Raw genomic sequence first — 16,706 nt, forward strand, 5'->3', positions numbered from 1 at the left:
GCAGCCGCACGGGACCAGAGCTCAGCAGGCCGGGCCTGGAGCCACAGCTGGGGGAAAGGACTGGCTGCTCACGTGGACGCCAGCCGGCCAGGGAAAGGACTCTGCAGAGGCTCCAAGCCCCCCCCCCCAGGGAGGTGGTCGGCCCCTGGGAGCAGAGGGACAGGTGCAGGTGGGGCAGCCAGGAGAGTGTCCCCGCCCCGCCCCCACCGCCGACTAAGAAGACGGAACATGCAGGCAAAGGCAGGGAGAGGAAAGAGACGACTGGCGCTGAATCATCCAAGAGAGGGTTCCAGACAGATCCAGGCCCTGCGCCCACCACTGAGGACCGACTGATGGGGAGGCTGGAGGTGGAAAGGCCAGGAATGGAGAACCCAGACAGGCAGGGGGGAAAGATGCTCCCGGGGAGGCGGGAGAAACGGCGGGGGTCACCTGCCCCACGGCGCCGGGACTCACGTGTGATAGTCTCTGACACAGTAGATGTTGTTCTCCACGTCCACTGTGAAGGGCACCCCGTCCAGGCACTCGTTGCACACCGAGCACCGGAAGCAGCCTGGGTGATAGGACTTCCCAAGGGCCTGCAGGATCTGGAGGTGGGAGGCACTGAAGGGTCAGTGCAGACGGAAGGCTCAGCACAGCCCCCGAAGAGGCTCTGGCTCTGAGCCCTTGGCAGGTCTGCAACAGGTGACGGGGGGTCCTAAGACCGCTCTTGTCAGAGGGGCTCCAGGAGGCTGGGGGAGGGTCTCACCATCTCCATGATGAGGTGTCCACACACGCTACACTTGTCGGCTGTTTGCTGGAACCCGGAGTACTGACGGGACACAAGGGATCCAGAATGTTAGGTGACAAAGGGGCACTCGCTGCCCAGCCAGCACCTGCCTCCCGGCCCCAGGTCTCCCTGTGAAGCAGGAGGGCCCCCTCCCCTGCTCCCACCCAAGGCACCAGCCAGGGCCCAGCTCCGGCTCACCAGGAAGTCCTCCTGGCAGTAGACTTTGTCACCCACATTGTAGAACGCCTTCCCTCGGAGTCGTCTCCCTGCAAGGACGGGGATCGAGAAGGGGGCCTTGGGCCACTGGAACCCAGCGACGAGCCCCTGGTTCCATTTCTCAGGACTCTTCTCCAACAGATGAGAAGCAGATTATGGGCAAATTTTAACATTTCCCTTTATTAGTAGGTCATTACTATTAAAATAATAAATAGGGGATTGGGATCCCTGGGTGGCTCAGCGGTTTAGCGCCTGCCTTTGGCCCAGGGCACGATCCTGGAGCCCTGGGATCGAGTCCCACGTCGGGCTCCCTGCATGGAGCCTGCTTCTCCCTCTGCCTGTGTCTCTGCCTCTCTCTCTCTCTATCATAAATAAATAAAATCTTAAAAAAGATAAAGTAACAAATATATTTTTTAAATTAAACAGAACCCACTGACAGATTGTTGTAAGAGGTTCTCAAAGCAAATATATAAGGAAGTGCTTTTCATGTGTAAACTGCTGTTCTGGTCAATTTTTAAAAATACATTTGCTGGGGCGCCTGGGTTGCTCAATGAGTTAAGCGTCTGCCTTCAGCTCAGGTCATGATCCCAGGTTCCTGGGATCGAGTCCTGAATCGGGCTCCCTGCTCAGTGAGGAGTCTGCTTCTCCTTCTCCTGCTCCCCCTGGTTATACTTTCTCTCTCTCTGTCAGAGAAATAAAGTCTTTAAAAAAAAATACATTTGTGGGACCCCTGGGTGCCTCAACGGTTGAGCATCTGCCTTTGGCTCAGGTCACAATCCCACAGTCCCAGGATCAAGTCTCACATCAGGCTCCTCGCAGGGAGCCTGCTTCTCCTTCTGCCTCTGTCTCTGCCTCTCTCTGTGTTTCTCATGAATAAACAAATCTTAAAAAAAAAAAAAAATTGCTTCAGGGGTGCCTGGGTGGTACAGTCAGTTGACTCTTGGTTTCAGCTCAGGTCATGATCTCAGGATCATGAGATTAAGCCCCGCATCAGGCTCTGTGCTCAGCAGAGTCTGCTTGAGATTCTCTGTACACCCCCCCGCCCATGATCTCTGTCTCTCTCTAAAATAAATAAATATTTTTAAAGTGTTTTTTAAGGGGCAGCCCGGGTGGCTCGGCGGTTTAGCGCCGCCTTTGGCCCAGGGCGTGACCCTGGGGACCTGGGATCGAGTCCCACGTCGGGCTCCCTGCGTGGAGCCTGCTTCTCTCTCTGCCTGTGTCTTTGCCTCTCTCGCTCTGTGTTTCTCATGAATAAATAAGTAAAATATATTTAAAAATAAAAATAATAATTTTTTTAAAGATTTCATTCATTCATGAGAGAGACAGAGAGACACAGAGAGAGAGGCAGAGACACAGGCAGAGGAAGAAGCAGGCTCCATGCAAGAAGCCTGATGTGGGACTCCATCCTGGGTCTCCATGATCATGCCCTGGGCCAAAGGCAGGTGCTAAACCGCTGAGCCACCCAGGGATCCCTAATAAAATGTTTTTTAAAAAATCACTTCAGGGATCCCTGGGTGGCGCAGCGGTTTGGCGCCTGCCTTTGGCCCAGGGCGCGATCCTGGAGACCCGGGATCGAATCCCACGTCGGGCTCCCGGTGCATGGAGCCTGCTTCTCCCTCTGCCTGTGTCTCTGCCTCTCTCTCTCTCTCTGTGACTATCATGAATAAATAAATAAAATCTTTAAAAAAAAAAAAAAATCACTTCAGTGGGACTCAGAGCAGACGTTCCAGAATGAATTGTCATAATCTGTGAACATTAGAAGTATAACTCTCACCAGTTAAGGCCCTCGTGAAAGGGGTGTTCCTGTCAAAACAAGAGCCCCAGCAGACCTGCCTGCTGTTAGAGGCAGCCCACCGGAGTCAGGAGAAAAACCACAGCGCCTAACCAGGAACAGGAGGGAGCCTCCTCCCCTGATAAAGGGCACCTGCGAGAAACCGTGACCTGCCATCAGACATTAGGGGGAAACATTAGAGGCTTTTCCTTCCCCTTAGGATTCAGCATGGGACTAGAGGCCCTACACAGTGCAATATGACAGGGGAAAAAAATTAAAAATTGGAAAGGAAAAAGTACAACTATCTTTCTTCAGGATATGATTGTGTTATATAGAAAATCATAGGGAATCTACCTGAAAAAAACCCTACCGGAACTAATAAATGAGCTTAGCAGGGTTGTAGAATGTGAAATGTGAAACCAAATATATTTGTATATCCTGTAATGAATGAGTGGAAAAAGAACTTACAATTTTTAAAACTGCATTTATAACAGCCTCCCCCAAACCCTGCAAAATATTGAGGGATAAATTTAATAAGAGATATGTGTGACCCTCACTCTGCCAAACGAGACTTTGATGAGAGGAATTTCAAAAGACCTCCATAAATAGGGGATCCCTGGGTGGCTCGGCAGTTTAGCGCCTGCCTTTGGCCCAGGGCATGGTCCTGGAGTCCTGGGATCGAGTCCCGCGTCGGGCTCCCTGCATGGAGCCTGCTTCTCCCTGTGTCTCTGCCTCTGTCTCTCATGAATGAATGAATGAATGAATAAATAAATAAAATCTTAAAAAAAAAAAAAACCTCCATGAGTAGAACAATCTACCGTTGCTGGAAGACCAGCTCCCCCTTGGGTCTCTCACACTTCTGCATATGTTACAGGGTACTGGCAGCTTTCGTTCGGAACTACCTCCCCAAGGACATCTGTGGAACAAACGGCTTAGAAAACAAAGATGGCTTATGTCCCTCTGAAGTCGAAAGCAGGTTTGTTTGCTGTCCAGCTTATACAGATAATGTGCTTCTCAGAAACACAGGTCACATAGCGTTGCTGGCAGCCCACTATAAAACATGAGGGCTCCCTAAGCTCAGGGCTTCCAGCCTTTACAGAGACCCACTGCTCTGCAGCACCCGCCTGGCGCCCCCTGCGTCACCCCCATGAGACTTGAGGGCATGCACAAGGATTCAAATGTGAGGCTCATCCTGCCTGCAGGGCTGTGAGCTTCTGCCCCAGGAGACTCATGTCTTCAGTCAGCATCGGTGGAACAGTGGCAGACAAACTCATCAGCTTGCACGTAGGGAAAAAAAAAAAAAACCTCTCAGTCCCTGACCATCATCTTCGTGGCTTCAAATGTTCTGTCATCAATTCTCCCCAAATTGATTTGTACGTGCAACACTACACAATTAAGATCCCAGCATTCTTATTTTTTTGTGGATACTGACATGCCATTCTACTCTGTTTCATTCTTTTCTTCTTTCAAACCCTTGCGTTGAGGGCTGCCTTCCAATTCTAAAATTTATATAAAAATACAAAGAACCAAAATAGCCAAATAATCTTGCAAAAGATTAACAATTCTGGAAGACTTACACTGCCTATCTTAAGACTTCAAGTAATCAAGACAGTGTAATATTGGGGTAAGGAAAGACCTAAAGATCAGTGGAACAGACCAGAATGCAAAAATAGACCCATAAATATTTCAATAAACACACAAGTTGGAAAGCAAAGTCTTTTCAGCATATGGTGCTATGACAACTGAAGGGAAAAAATGAAATATGGAACAAAAATGAAACTCAATTCCTCACCTCATACCATACACAAAAGTACATTATGAGGGGTGCCTGGGTGGCTCAGTCGGTTAAGCGTCCGACTCTTGATCTCAGCTCGGGTCTTGATCTCAGGGTCGTGAGTTCAAGCCCCATGCTGGGCTCCATGCTGGGCATGGAGCCTACTTAAAAAAAAAAATACCATGAGAATATATTCATAAAACATACATCTGAAAAAAACTTCTACTCAGAATATATATAGTCTAAGTAATAAAAGACAAGTAACTCTCAATTCAAAAGCTGAGCAAAAGACCCGGACAGACTTCATAAAAGAAGATATAAATGGCCAAGAGGCAGACAAAAAAGACGCTCAACCTTATTAGTCATCAGGGAAATGCAATTAAAACCAAGAGATACCATTTCTCATCCATTAGAATGGGTGAATTAAAAAGACGAAAATACCACTTGTTGGCAAACACATAGAATAACCCAACTCTAACATTTCTAGTGGGAGTATGAAAATGGCACAACCCCCTTTGGAAAAGTTTGGCAGTCTCTTATGAAGTTAAACATACACTTAGCCTATGACCCAGAAATTCCACTCCTTGGAATTTACCCGAGAGAGAAATGAAAACATTTGTCCACAGATGACCTGTACGAGAATGTTCACAGCACAATCTATCAGTGTGTGAACGTACCACAAACTGTGGTATGTTCATACAATAAAATTCTACTCAGCAATAAAAAGGAGCGAGCTACTAATACATGGGTGGGGGGGCGCCTGGTTGGCTCTGACGGTAGAGCGTGCAACTCTTGATCTCACGGATGCAAGTTGGAGCCCCACATTGGGTACAGAGGTTACTTAGGGGACTCGGGATCGAGTCCCATGTCAGGCTCCCTGCATGGAGCCTGCTTCTCCCTCTGCCTGTGCCTCTCTCTGTCTCTGTCTCTCTCTCTCTGTCTCTCGTGATTAAATAAAGTCTTTAAAAATAAATAAATAAATATTTTAAAAAATAAAAGCTTAAAAAAAAATACTCCCCGGGGAAATCTCCCTCCACACAGACCTCACCCAATTCCCACAGGCTGACCTCCACAATCAAAAATTACAAAACCATGTGATGAAACAGAGTGTCATGGGTGCCTGGGTGGCTCAGCGGTTGAGCACCTGCCTTCGGCCCAGGGCATGATCCTGGGGTCCCAGGATCAAGTCCTGCCTCAGGCTCCCCACGGGGAGCCTGCTTCTCCCTCTCTCTGCTTGTGTCTCTGCCTCTGTGTGTCTCTCATGAATAAACAAAAGCTTTAAAGAATAATAAAATAAAATAAAATAAAATAAAATAAAATAAAAAAAAATCTCATTAATATACCACACCACCCCCACTCGAATGGTGGAAGACTGACGATGCTACCTGCTGGTGGGAAAGAGGAAAAACTGGAATTCTAATACATTGCCAGTGGGATAATACATTGTTTTGTCTACTGTGGTAAACCGCTTAGCAGCATATATTAAAGTGACACAAATGTTACTCCAGGACCCAGAAACTCCATTGCTAGGAAAAAAAAGTATAGGAGTGCCTGGCTGGCTTAGTACAGCATGTGAGTTTTGATCTCAGGGATAGGAGTTCGAGCCGCATGTTGAGTGTAGAAATTACTTAAAAAGAAAATCTTCTGGGATGCCTGGGTGGCTCAGCAGTTGAGCATCTGCCTTCGGCTCAGGACGTGATCCTGGAGTTCTGGGATCGAGTCCCACATGGGGCTCCCCGTAGGAAGCCTGCTTCTCCCTCTGCCTGTGTCTCTGCCCCGCCCCCCCATGTCTCTCATGAGTAAATAAATAAAATCCTAAAAAAAAAAAAAGCAAGACACTATCAAAAATGTTGAGGCAAATTTTGAAAAAAGGACCAAAGGAAAAATAAATAAATATTTTTTTTAAAAAAAAGGACCAAAGAGAACTTCTAGAGATAAAAGAAATCCAATTAATGCAATGAAAAACTCAATGAAAGAGTTCAGTAGGAGGTTGAACGCAGCTGAAAGGTTTGGTGCCTGCCTTTGGCCCAGGGCACGATCCTGGAGTCCCGGGATCGAGTCCCACATCGGGCTCCCTGCATGGAGCCTGCTTCTCCCTCTGCCTGTGTCTCTGCCTCTCTCTCTCTCTCTCTATGTCTATCATAAATAAATAAATAAATAAATAAATAAATAAATAAATAAATAAATCTTTAAAGAGAAAAAACGCAGCTGAAGACAAAAATAAGTGATCTGGATTCTAGTTTCTGTAAGACAGATCTGAGGAAATTAAACAGAATTGGAGACAGAGAAATGGATAATATGAGAGGAAGAGATTAAGAGACCCAATAGAATAAGAAAGTCTACTACTCCGAATTTGAATTCTAGAAGTAAATAATAGAATGGGAGAGAAGCAATTTTTGAAAATAAAATAGCTAAGATTTTTCCCTAAATTGATAAAAGACCTGAAACTTTAGGGACACCTGGGTGACTCGGTCACTTAAGCATCTGCCTTGGGCTCAGGTCATGATCCCTGGGTCCTGGATGGAGTCTCGCTTGTGCTCTTTCTTTCTCATTCTCTCTCAAATAAATAAATAAAATCTCTCTCAAAGAAAAAAAAAAAAAAGAGCCGCACACTCTACCGACTGAGCTAGCCAGGCATCTATATATACATTAATGAGTTTTTTAATGTGAATCCGGCCTAGTCGTCTTCAAATAAACTCAACTTGGACATAATGTATTATCTTGATTATACACTGGTGAATTCGGTTCTGGAGAAAAAAAGGGGAATAAAATAACTAGTACACACACAAAAAAAATTCCCAGAACCAAGGGGGCAAATCTCCAGTCTCGCAGGGCTCTGTGTGTGCCCAGGACAACCGCAGTGGTAAAAAGCCTACACCACACATAAATAAAACACACAAGCTGTATCGTCCAAATTCAAGAGCACGGCTGCCGTTGTATCGAGGTCAGTGACACCACCTGGAACTGGGCAGCACACGGCCTTGCCCAGAGGCCACCGTAGCCAGGACTTGTGCAACGTGACAGTCCTCCCAAGAGCTCCCCAAAGGAAAACCCGGAGCACGCACACACAATCGTGAATCAGAAGGGCATCAGAACGTAGCAGCAACAGTGGCCGCTGGAAGGTAAAACTACGACCTCAAAATGCTGAGTGAGGGGCGCCTGGCTGGCTGAGGCCTTGGGGAGTAGGACTCTTGATCACAGTCAGGGTTGTAAGTTCAAGCCCCAAGTCAGATGTAGAGATTCCTTAAAAATAAAATCTTTAAAACACACACACACAAACACACACACACTCAGTGGCTCAGTCTGTTAATCAGCTGCCTCTGGCTCAGGTCATGATCCCAGGGTCCTGGGATCAAGCCCCGAGTCTGGGCTCCCTGCTCAGCAGGGAGCCTGCTTCTCCCTCTCCTTCTGTTCCTCCCCACACCCTCATCCCTACTCCTGTTCCTGCGCCCTCTTGTGCTCTTTCTCACTCACTCTCTCTCTCAAATAAATAAATAAAATCTTAAAAAAAAAAAGATTAAAAAAAATGCGGAGTGAAAAATGTTTCAAATTTAGGAATCTATTCCAAACTACGATGTATGAGCATAGAATAAAGGCATTTTAGAGCAGAATTCAGAACACTGACCTCCCACGTGCCCTTTCTTAGGTAACGGGAGCAAAATCTCGTAGGCAATGCTTCACAGCTTTGATTCTTTCTTTCTCCTCCACGTTGTTCAGTAGCCAACCTTACCTCAGACAGCCTGGTTCCTTCAAGGGAAGCCTGAATCCACTCCCCTTATCCCTCGATGGGCTTGATTAGTATAAAGATAACTCCTCCTCCCTTATTACGGTATTACTCAGAGACGCAGGCAAGTCGGTCAATCAATCATCACACTCCCCACCGCCAAAAAGACTGGCTCAGGAATGGATGTGTGAGATGCTCTGGCCAATGACATACAAAGAGATATTTGCTAGGTGCTTTCTGGAAAAGAAATTTCCAAAAATGTGACCGGAACAGATGTCCCCTCTTCCTCCAGACCAGCGGGGCACCAATGGAAGTCTCAAGCTGCCTCAGACATTTCACCACCCTAAAAGAAGCTGCCCCAAGGCAAAAGCCAAACCCAAGAGAAACCGAGCCAAGCTTCTCATAGGGCCTGAGCCACTAGATCAATCACAACCTGAAGCCAGCCCTTATCTCTGGGTTCCCAGTTCAGGGAGCCAAAAAATATTCTGAGTTTAAGCCTCCTCAGCAGCATCTCTGTTCTCCCCAGCTAAAAGCTTCCAGGAAAGAGTGGATTCAATGCAGGGAGGATACAACAGGGCAAAGCAATGAATGGGCACTCCACAGGGGTCCAGAGGGCCTCCCAGTGGAAATTCAGTAGGATGCCTTATATAATGGGGCCTGGGGAAGGAGGTGGAGGGACAAAGATAGGATGAAACAAGCCAATACAAGGGAAAGAAAAGGTTAAAAAAGGAAAAAAAAAAAAAAAAGGAAACGTAAAAAACTACAGAATGTGATCACAGTATAATTTTTGGCTCTGCCGTGAATTTTTAAATACTCAAAGTAACATAAACCTGGCTTATTGACTTAATCACAACTTATTTATTTAATTTAATTTTTTTAAAGATTTTATTTATTTGTTCATGAGAGACCCAGAGAGAGAGAGAGGCAGAGACAGGCAGAGGGAGAAGCAGGCTCCTCGCATGGAGCCTGACACAGGACTCGATCCCAGGATCCCGGGATCATGACTGAGCTGAAGGCAGATGCTCAACCACTGAGCCACCCAGGCGTCCCTTGACCACAACTTATGATGGAATTACACTCAGAAAACTGGAAGGAAGAGAAGTGGGCAGTGTAAGAACCTGTTCCTCATCTGTCAAAGCAAAAATAAGTCTGAAAATGGCACATCCCCACCCGCACTCTCTGAATAAAGAAATAAATAAAATCTTTTTTAAAAAAGAAAAAGAGACAGCAGTGTATGATTGTTACAGATGCAGGGATGTGTACTAGATTCTAGAAACTGCTAAAAAAAAAAAAAAAAAGTACCAAGCAGTTGCCTCTGGGGAATGGGACCAGAAATGGAAAGAGGAGTGGTTTCTGCTATGGCAAAAACAGCTTCTCAGGACACTCTGACTTAACACTGTGCGTGTACTACACTCCTGTAACATAAAATATTAAAGTGCTTAGTATCAATAAATGAAAGATATTTGCTTCGGGGCAAAGCTTGAAGAAAAGAGGGTGGAATCAAGAGTGAAGATTTATTAGGTTGGTTGGATAATAGCTACTTTTTTCTTTTTAGAATTTCGTCTAGGTTAAATTATAACATTTTAGTTGATACTTGGGAGAAAAACAATAAGTAAACTGCAGGGAAAAGAAATAGCAGCCCCACGCCCAGGCAGGAAGCACAGTTCTAGCACCACGCGCCCCACCCAGGCAGCCAGGAGACATGGGGCCCCAAGGCCAAGGGCCCGAGGGGCAGCCTTTCCCTCTGGCGGCACAGGGCTCCCCTCCTGGTTCCACACCTCCCTCCCCAGGGCCCAGCGGATCTCCCCGGGGGGCCTGGACCTCCCAAGCAGGCCAGGCCCAGAAGGAGAGGGGCCACAACTCAGCCTCCTCCACACTCCACCTGGGCCAGAGCTGGTAGCAGGTGCTGGGCACTTAGGTGTCAGAGGGCAGAGGAAGAGGTCACCTACCACAGGAGTCACAGGTGAAGCAATCCGTGTGATAGAGGCTCCCCATGGCCTGGCAGGCCTGCCTCGCTCCGTAGATGCCAAGCCCGCACTTGATGCAAATGCCTACGGGAGAGAAGCAGGAGAGGTCAGCCCCCGACCTAAGGCTGCCTCACCTGGGGCCGATGAGCTTCCCAAGGCCTCCATCGCTCAGGTACTAACAGCTAACAGCTAACGTGGGAACCACGAGGGTGTCCTGGGTTTGTGTCTGCTGCTCTTTGAGATTCAAAGAAGTAAGCAGAGTCCCCGGCACCGCCCTTGGCATCAAAATACCAACGACACGCAGGACGCCTGGGTGGCTCAGTCGGCTCAGCATCTGACTCTTGGTTGTGATCTCAGGGTGGGGAGATCGAGCCCCACGTCGGGCTCCCTGCTCAGCTCAGAGCCTGCTTGAGCGTCTCTCCCTCCCTCTGCCCCTTCCCCTGCTCACATGCACCCTCAAGCACACGCTCTCTCCCAATAAATAAATAAGTAATCTTTAAAAATAGTAAGGACATTTTTAATAAAGACTTTATTTATTTGAGGGGCAGGAGAGCACGAGCAGGGGGAGAGGGAGAGACCGACTCTCCTCTGAGCAGGGAGCCCGATGCCAGGCTCGATCCCAGGACCCTGGAATCATGACCTGAGCCGAAGACAGACATTTAACTGACTGAGTCACCCAGGGGGCCCCACGAGTGACACGTTTATACTTGAGAGTCATTCTGAGCCCCTTCACCAGTGACCAGAGTCTTGGATTGATAGAAAATCCTTCCTGCTGTCTATGAGCCAGAAAGAAGGGACACCTGGGTGGCTCCGTGGGTGAGCATCTGCCTTCAGCCCAGGGTGTGATCCTGGAGACCCAGGATTGAGTCCCACATCAGCACAGCGACACTGCTGGCCTGTCACATGTCCCACGGTTTAGGGGCTGGAGATCCGGCCACGCACCAGGGAAGTCCCCGGGCTCGAGGAGCCTCTATGCCGGGGAGGGGGGTCACGGGGGACGGGTGACCACAGGTAAGCGGTATCTCCAGTGGAGACAAGCGCTGTGGGGGGACGTAAGGCTGATGAAGTATATATCTGAGCGTGTGAGCTTTCAATAGGATGACGGAGAAGGCCCCAGTGCCAGGGTGACATTTGAGCTAAGGTCTGGACGAAATTGGGGAGGAAGGTGCCACCTGGGATTACTGGGTGGGATGAGGGACGCGCCTCTAGCAGCACAGGCCGGGGTGCCCAGCAGTCAGGGGTGCGTGGTAAGGAAAAGGGTGACCAGCAATGGCAGGACGAAGCCAGGCACTGGTCCCGGGGGGACTCCTGGGACCCAGAACGGGGCGCCCAGCCTGAAGTCCGAAGTTCCCTTCAGCGCCCCGGGGTGTCCCATCCCTCCCAGGGCCGGGAGACGGGCTCCCCGGGCCTTCTAGACCCTAATCTCCCGGCTGCTCCAGGACGCGCTGCCCTCACGCTCTCCCTCCGGTCTCCCCCAGAGCTCTGGGGTGGTGACATCAGCCACGGTTGCGCCTGTCCCCGTCCCGCCGCCCGGGGTGGCCGCGTCCCGACCGCGGACCTCCCGGCCCGATGCTGCTGGGGGCCGCCGGCTACTCCTCTGCGGCGTCGGGGGCCTGGCGCACCCCGGCCCCAGCTCTACTGGGGGCTCCCGGGCCTGGCCTCCCCGGGCCGGAACGTAAGGGAGGCTGACGGCCCAGGGGGGACCCAGGGGGCCCAGGGGGCCGGAGAACAGAGCCGCGGGGTCCCCGCCACGCCCGGCTGCTGGGGGAACGCAGGCCCAGAACCGCTAACGGGTCAGAATTTTCAAGAGAAGCTGGAAACCGAGATCCGTCCCTGAAAGGTCACCCCGGGACCTCAACTGCTGACTTGGAGGTTTGGAAAACGCAGGAGGGGACACAGCAGGCCCGCGGGGCTCCACACGCGGCTCCACGCCCCCCACCCCCGCGCCCCACCTGCTCTCGCCCCCGGGCCCGCTCGGGGTGTCCAGGGTGCGCGGGTCCCTCCGACTCTCAATCGCAGCTCCTCTGTTCTCCCGTTTTGGCTCCATTCCCTCCTCTCGGGCCCCCCTCCCCGGGCCTGACGCAAGTCCCCAATTCTCCTCCCAAAGGCCACGTCCAGGGTGTCCTGCAGCCTGGCCCCCAACAGCCCACCGCTTCTCCTTCTAAAGTGAAAATGACCCAGGCCCTGCCCCTAGCTCTTGTCCCCGGGCTCTGGGGTTACCAGAGGCCACGCTGAAGAGCGAGAGTCCCCAGGCCGTGGAAGCAGCGCAGGAGGCTGTGACTTTGTATGACTAGTGTTTGCTCCGGTTTGGGTTTTTTCTAAATATGCGCTTGCATCACTTTCATAAAAAGACACCGAAGGGACGCTGGGGTGGCTCAGCGGTTGAGCACCTGCCTTCAGCCTGGGGCATGATCCGGGGTTCCCGGGATCGAGTCCCACATCGGGCTCCCCGCAGGGAGCCTGCTTCTCCCTCTGCCTCTGTCTCTCCCTCTTTCTCTCTGTGTGTCTCATGAATAAGAAAAAAAAAAAAGACACCGAAGGAGGAGAACCAAGTGCACAGTCTCCACAAAACTCAGGGAGCGCAGCATTTTGAAGAGGGTGGACTCTACCGATGGGATGGTGAGACCAGGCCTGGCAAACGCCGGCGGGGCCAGGGTGTCACCAGGGTCCTATGCAAGAGCTGGCTCGGTCCCGTGAGGGGGGACAGAGAGCTGAGCCTGAAGGGGGGCAGGTGAGCAAGGCAGTGCCAACCAGGTGTGGCGATGGGAGGAGGTGAGCACGCCAGCGAGACGTGGTGGCCACGCAGGGGTGGGTTTGCTTCTTTCTCCCCTTTTTCTTTTTTTCCCCTTTTTCTTTTAATGAAAGACCCTTGATATACTTACAACCAAAGAAAAAGATCAATGGAAAGAGGAGAGCCGAAGATGGAGGAGGTGGGGTTGGAGGCGGAATGACCCTGGTCCTCAGATCTGGACGCGGACTTGACACCCTGAGGGTACCAGGCCGCCTGCATGTGCCGACCTCAAGTTTTGCAGCAAAGCACAAGGCAAGTGCAGGAGCCAGAAGGGCACGAAGATGACTGAGGGAATAAAAGTGGGATCCAACCAAGGCTTAGGGCCACGCGACGGGTGGTGCCCAGATCACAGAGGTTCAAGACCAGCACCCCGCCAGCCGGTGTAGCAGCAAAAAAGGGTGCTGGGGCACTGACTGGGGGTCGGGGTTCTGCAGAGCAGAGGTCATTTGAGGAAACTGAGGCACCAGGGAGACCAGGTGGCCGTCTCAGCGAAGCAAAAACAGAGTGTGGCCCTGGGAGGCCGTGGTGGCTCCAGAGGAGGGAGGGAGGGAGGTGGCCCAAGTTAAAAAGATTCTGGAAAAAGAAAAAAAAAAAAAAAGAGGTTCTGGAAGCTTGAGGCTGTTGGCTGGCTAAGGGCCGCGGAACTCTGTGAGGAGAGACGGGAAAGTTCTAAAGATGTAAATGAATGGAGAGAAGGCCCAGGAGGTCAGTGAGCGTCAGGGCCCCGGAGAAGGGGGGACGGCAGGAGAGGAAGAAACACCCTGCGGGGGTGGACTCCCGCACACGGCTTGAGCTCATGCTACCTGCACGCTTCCTTTTGCAGAACTTTGCGTTCTTCAAGGTGGAGTGTGTGAAAGAGCCACCTTTTAGAGCTCCAGAAGGCCAAGTATCAGCACTAAGTCATCAGCAATTCAAGCCGATAGTTGCCCGAGTTTTTCGAAATTAGGAAAATGTTCCCTAGATCTGGCTTCCCTTGGGGAAAAAAACAAAATCAAAAAAAGATCTAGCATCACTCGCCTCCCACCCCTCGGGGCCCTTTAGAGAGGATGACCACCGGCCTCTGAGGTCTCGGGCCACCCGCCCTCCACCGTCCCACCACCTGCTTGGGTCCGGCCACCTCGCTTCACACAAAGATGCCATCAGCAGCTGCAGAGGCCCTGCGGCACCCACCCCGCCCGGGGCCCTGCAGGGGGGGACAGGAGACCAGAGCACCGGAGTCATTCTCTCCAGAAGACCCCCCCCCTCCCCCGGGTGCACCTGCCCTGCATGAGAGGCGACCGCTCCCTCGCCCATCTCTGTGCCCCCAAGGCCACCTGACAGCAGCCACAAGACCTACCAAACTGTAGATTCTCACCCTAACGCCCCACCCTCCGAAGGGCCTGAAACCCTTCCTGGCGCCCCCTCCCAAAGGCGACCCACCCGTGGCCCAGTCACTCCCTTGAACACCTGGGCCCTCCCAGGCGGCCACCCTGGGAGCCAGGGGTGCAGCGCAGGGCTCCCCGCCTCCCCGGCTCACACTCTTCCTCCGCCTGGACTGCCCCCCAGGCCTGGCCTGGCCCCTACACACCCTCCTGTGTCGAGATCCAGCTCGGGGCGGTCCTGAGCTGCCCGCAGGAGCGAACGCACGAAGCACACGGATGGGGCGCGGAGTCCCCTGGGCGTGAGAACCCCCCCACCCCCCACCCCCGGCCAGGTGCCTCGTCTTCCTGCTTCCCTCTCAGCGACGCAGGGAGGGTCCTACGAGGTCTCCTCGCGGGCCAGGGTCAGCCTGGGGGATGCGGGCCAGGGTCGGCCTGGGGGATGCGGGCCAGGGTCGGCCTGGGGGATGCGGGCCAGGGTCGGCCTGGGGATGCCGGCCAGGGTCGGCCTGGGGGATGCGGGCCAGGGTCAGCCTGGGGGATGCGGGCCAGGGTCGGCCTGGGGATGCGGGCCAGGGTCGGCCTGGGGGATGCGGGCCAGGGTCGGCCTGGGGGATGCGGGCCAGGGTCGGCCTGGGGATGCGGGCCAGGGTCGGCCTGGGGGATGCGGGCCAGGGTCAGCCTGGGGATGCCGGCCAGGGTCAGCCTGGGGGATGCGGGCCAGGGTCGGCCTGGGGATGCGGGCCAGGGTCGGCCTGGGGGATGCGGGCCAGGGTCGGCCTGGGGATGCGGGCCAGGGTCAGCCTGGGGGATGCGGGCCAGGGTCAGCCTGGGGATGCGGGCCAGGGTCAGCCTGGGGGATGCGGGCCAGGGTCAGCCTGGGGGATGCGGGCCAGGGTCGGCCTGGGGGAGGCGGGCCAGGGTCCCCAACCCGGCTGGGGCTGGCGGGGTGCAGGCCGAGCAGAGGCCCGCGCTGAGGGCTACGGAGGCACGATCCGTTCCCGGCCACGACCTACCCCGGGAACGGCGGGCGCCGCCGCGGCCCCCCCCCCCCGCCCCCGGGCCTTCCTCCCCGGCCTCCGCGGGTCCCCCCGGGCCTGCCCCCCCGGTCCGCGGGTCCCCCTCCCCGGCCTCCCCCCGCCCCGACGGCGCGCCGCCCGCCGCTCACCGAAGTAGTCCCGCGCCGTGCGCGCCTCCAGCGCCCGCTCCAGCTCGCGGGTCAGCGCCTCCAGCCTCCGCTCGGCCGCGCTCGGGCCGCCGTCCCGGGCCGCGGGCAGCTGCAGCGCGGGCAGCGGGAAGGCGGCGGGCGGCGCGGGCTCCGGGGAGCGGGCGGGCGCGGGCCCGGCGCCGGGCGGGAGCAGGTCGGCGTAGGCGCCGGCCGAGCCGCGGGAGCCGAGGCTGGACACGCTGGAGCGCGCGCTGCCCCCCGACGGCGGCCCGGGGCCGGGGCCGGGGCCGGGGCCGGGGCCGGGGCCGGGGCCGGGGCGCGGGTCCGGGCGGCCGCAGCGCGGGCTGCCGTGGCGCTGGTCGAAGCCCAGGCTGATGCCGCTGGAGCGCGCGCTGCCGCCGTCGGAGGCCGCCAGGCTGGCCCTCGGGCTGCTCGCGGGCTGCGCCGGGAGCTCGGCGGCCGCCGTGCGCCGCGGGCCTCGCTCGGGGCCGCCGCCGCCCTTCCCCCTGCGGCCCGGCTTGGGCGCCGCCTCGTCCCCCGGCCCCGGCCCCGGCCCCGGCCCCGGCCCCGGCCCCGGCCCCCACCGCCCCCGGCCCGGGGAGGCGCCGCCGGGCTCGGGCTCCCGCAGGGCCAGCCCGGCCAGGAGCAGGGCCGCCTGGTCCGCGGCCGCCCGGGAGCGCTGCATGGCCCGGCCCGCGGCCCCGGCGCGTCACCTCCGCCTCCGCTTCCCGCCGCCGCTCCGGCCGCGCCGCCGCATCGTCCGCCCCGAGCCCGGAGCCCGCCCCGGGAGCCCTGGGCGCGGGGCGGGGCGGGGCGCGCGCGGGCCGGGGTCGCTCCGGGGGCCGCGGGCTCCGCGGGGAGGCGCGCGCGGCGGCGGCGGCGGCGGCGGCGGCGGGAGGCGCGCTGCGAGCCCGGGCCGCGCCCTCCCCGGCGGCCGCGGGGCGGAGGGACTCCTTTGTGGGGGAGGAATGCGAGGAAGGACACGGCGCTGCGGCCTGTGGAATGCGGGGGGAGTGGCGGCGGCGGCGGCGGGCGGGCGGGCTCCGGGCTCCGGGCTCCGGGCTCCGGGCTGCGCGCTGCGGCCACCGACGGCCCCTCCGCCTCGCCGGCGCCGGCCGCCCCCGGACCCCGGAGGACCCCGGGCCCTCGACGGACCCCTGGCGGCGCAGCG

General features: G+C 55.2%; 1 protein-coding gene across 1 annotated transcript in view; it reads right to left on the reverse strand.

The window, feature by feature from the left end:
- WTIP (WT1 interacting protein) overlaps positions 1–16,235 on the reverse strand; it is a 26,225-nt gene extending 9,990 nt beyond the window's left edge. Inside the window, exons 1-5 of the mRNA XM_077855410.1 lie at positions 15,536–16,235; positions 10,201–10,302; positions 965–1,032; positions 746–808; positions 454–584 (exon numbers count right to left, since the gene is read on the reverse strand). Coding sequence (XP_077711536.1) covers positions 454–584; positions 746–808; positions 965–1,032; positions 10,201–10,302; positions 15,536–16,220 — 1,049 coding nt within the window. The 5' untranslated portion in view covers positions 16,221–16,235. The remainder of the gene's footprint in view (positions 1–453; positions 585–745; positions 809–964; positions 1,033–10,200; positions 10,303–15,535) is intronic.
- Positions 16,236–16,706: the final 471 nt, after the last annotated feature.

This window comes from Canis aureus, chromosome 1 (assembly GCF_053574225.1).
Source record: "Canis aureus isolate CA01 chromosome 1, VMU_Caureus_v.1.0, whole genome shotgun sequence".
Taxonomy (NCBI): Eukaryota; Metazoa; Chordata; class Mammalia; order Carnivora; family Canidae; genus Canis; species Canis aureus.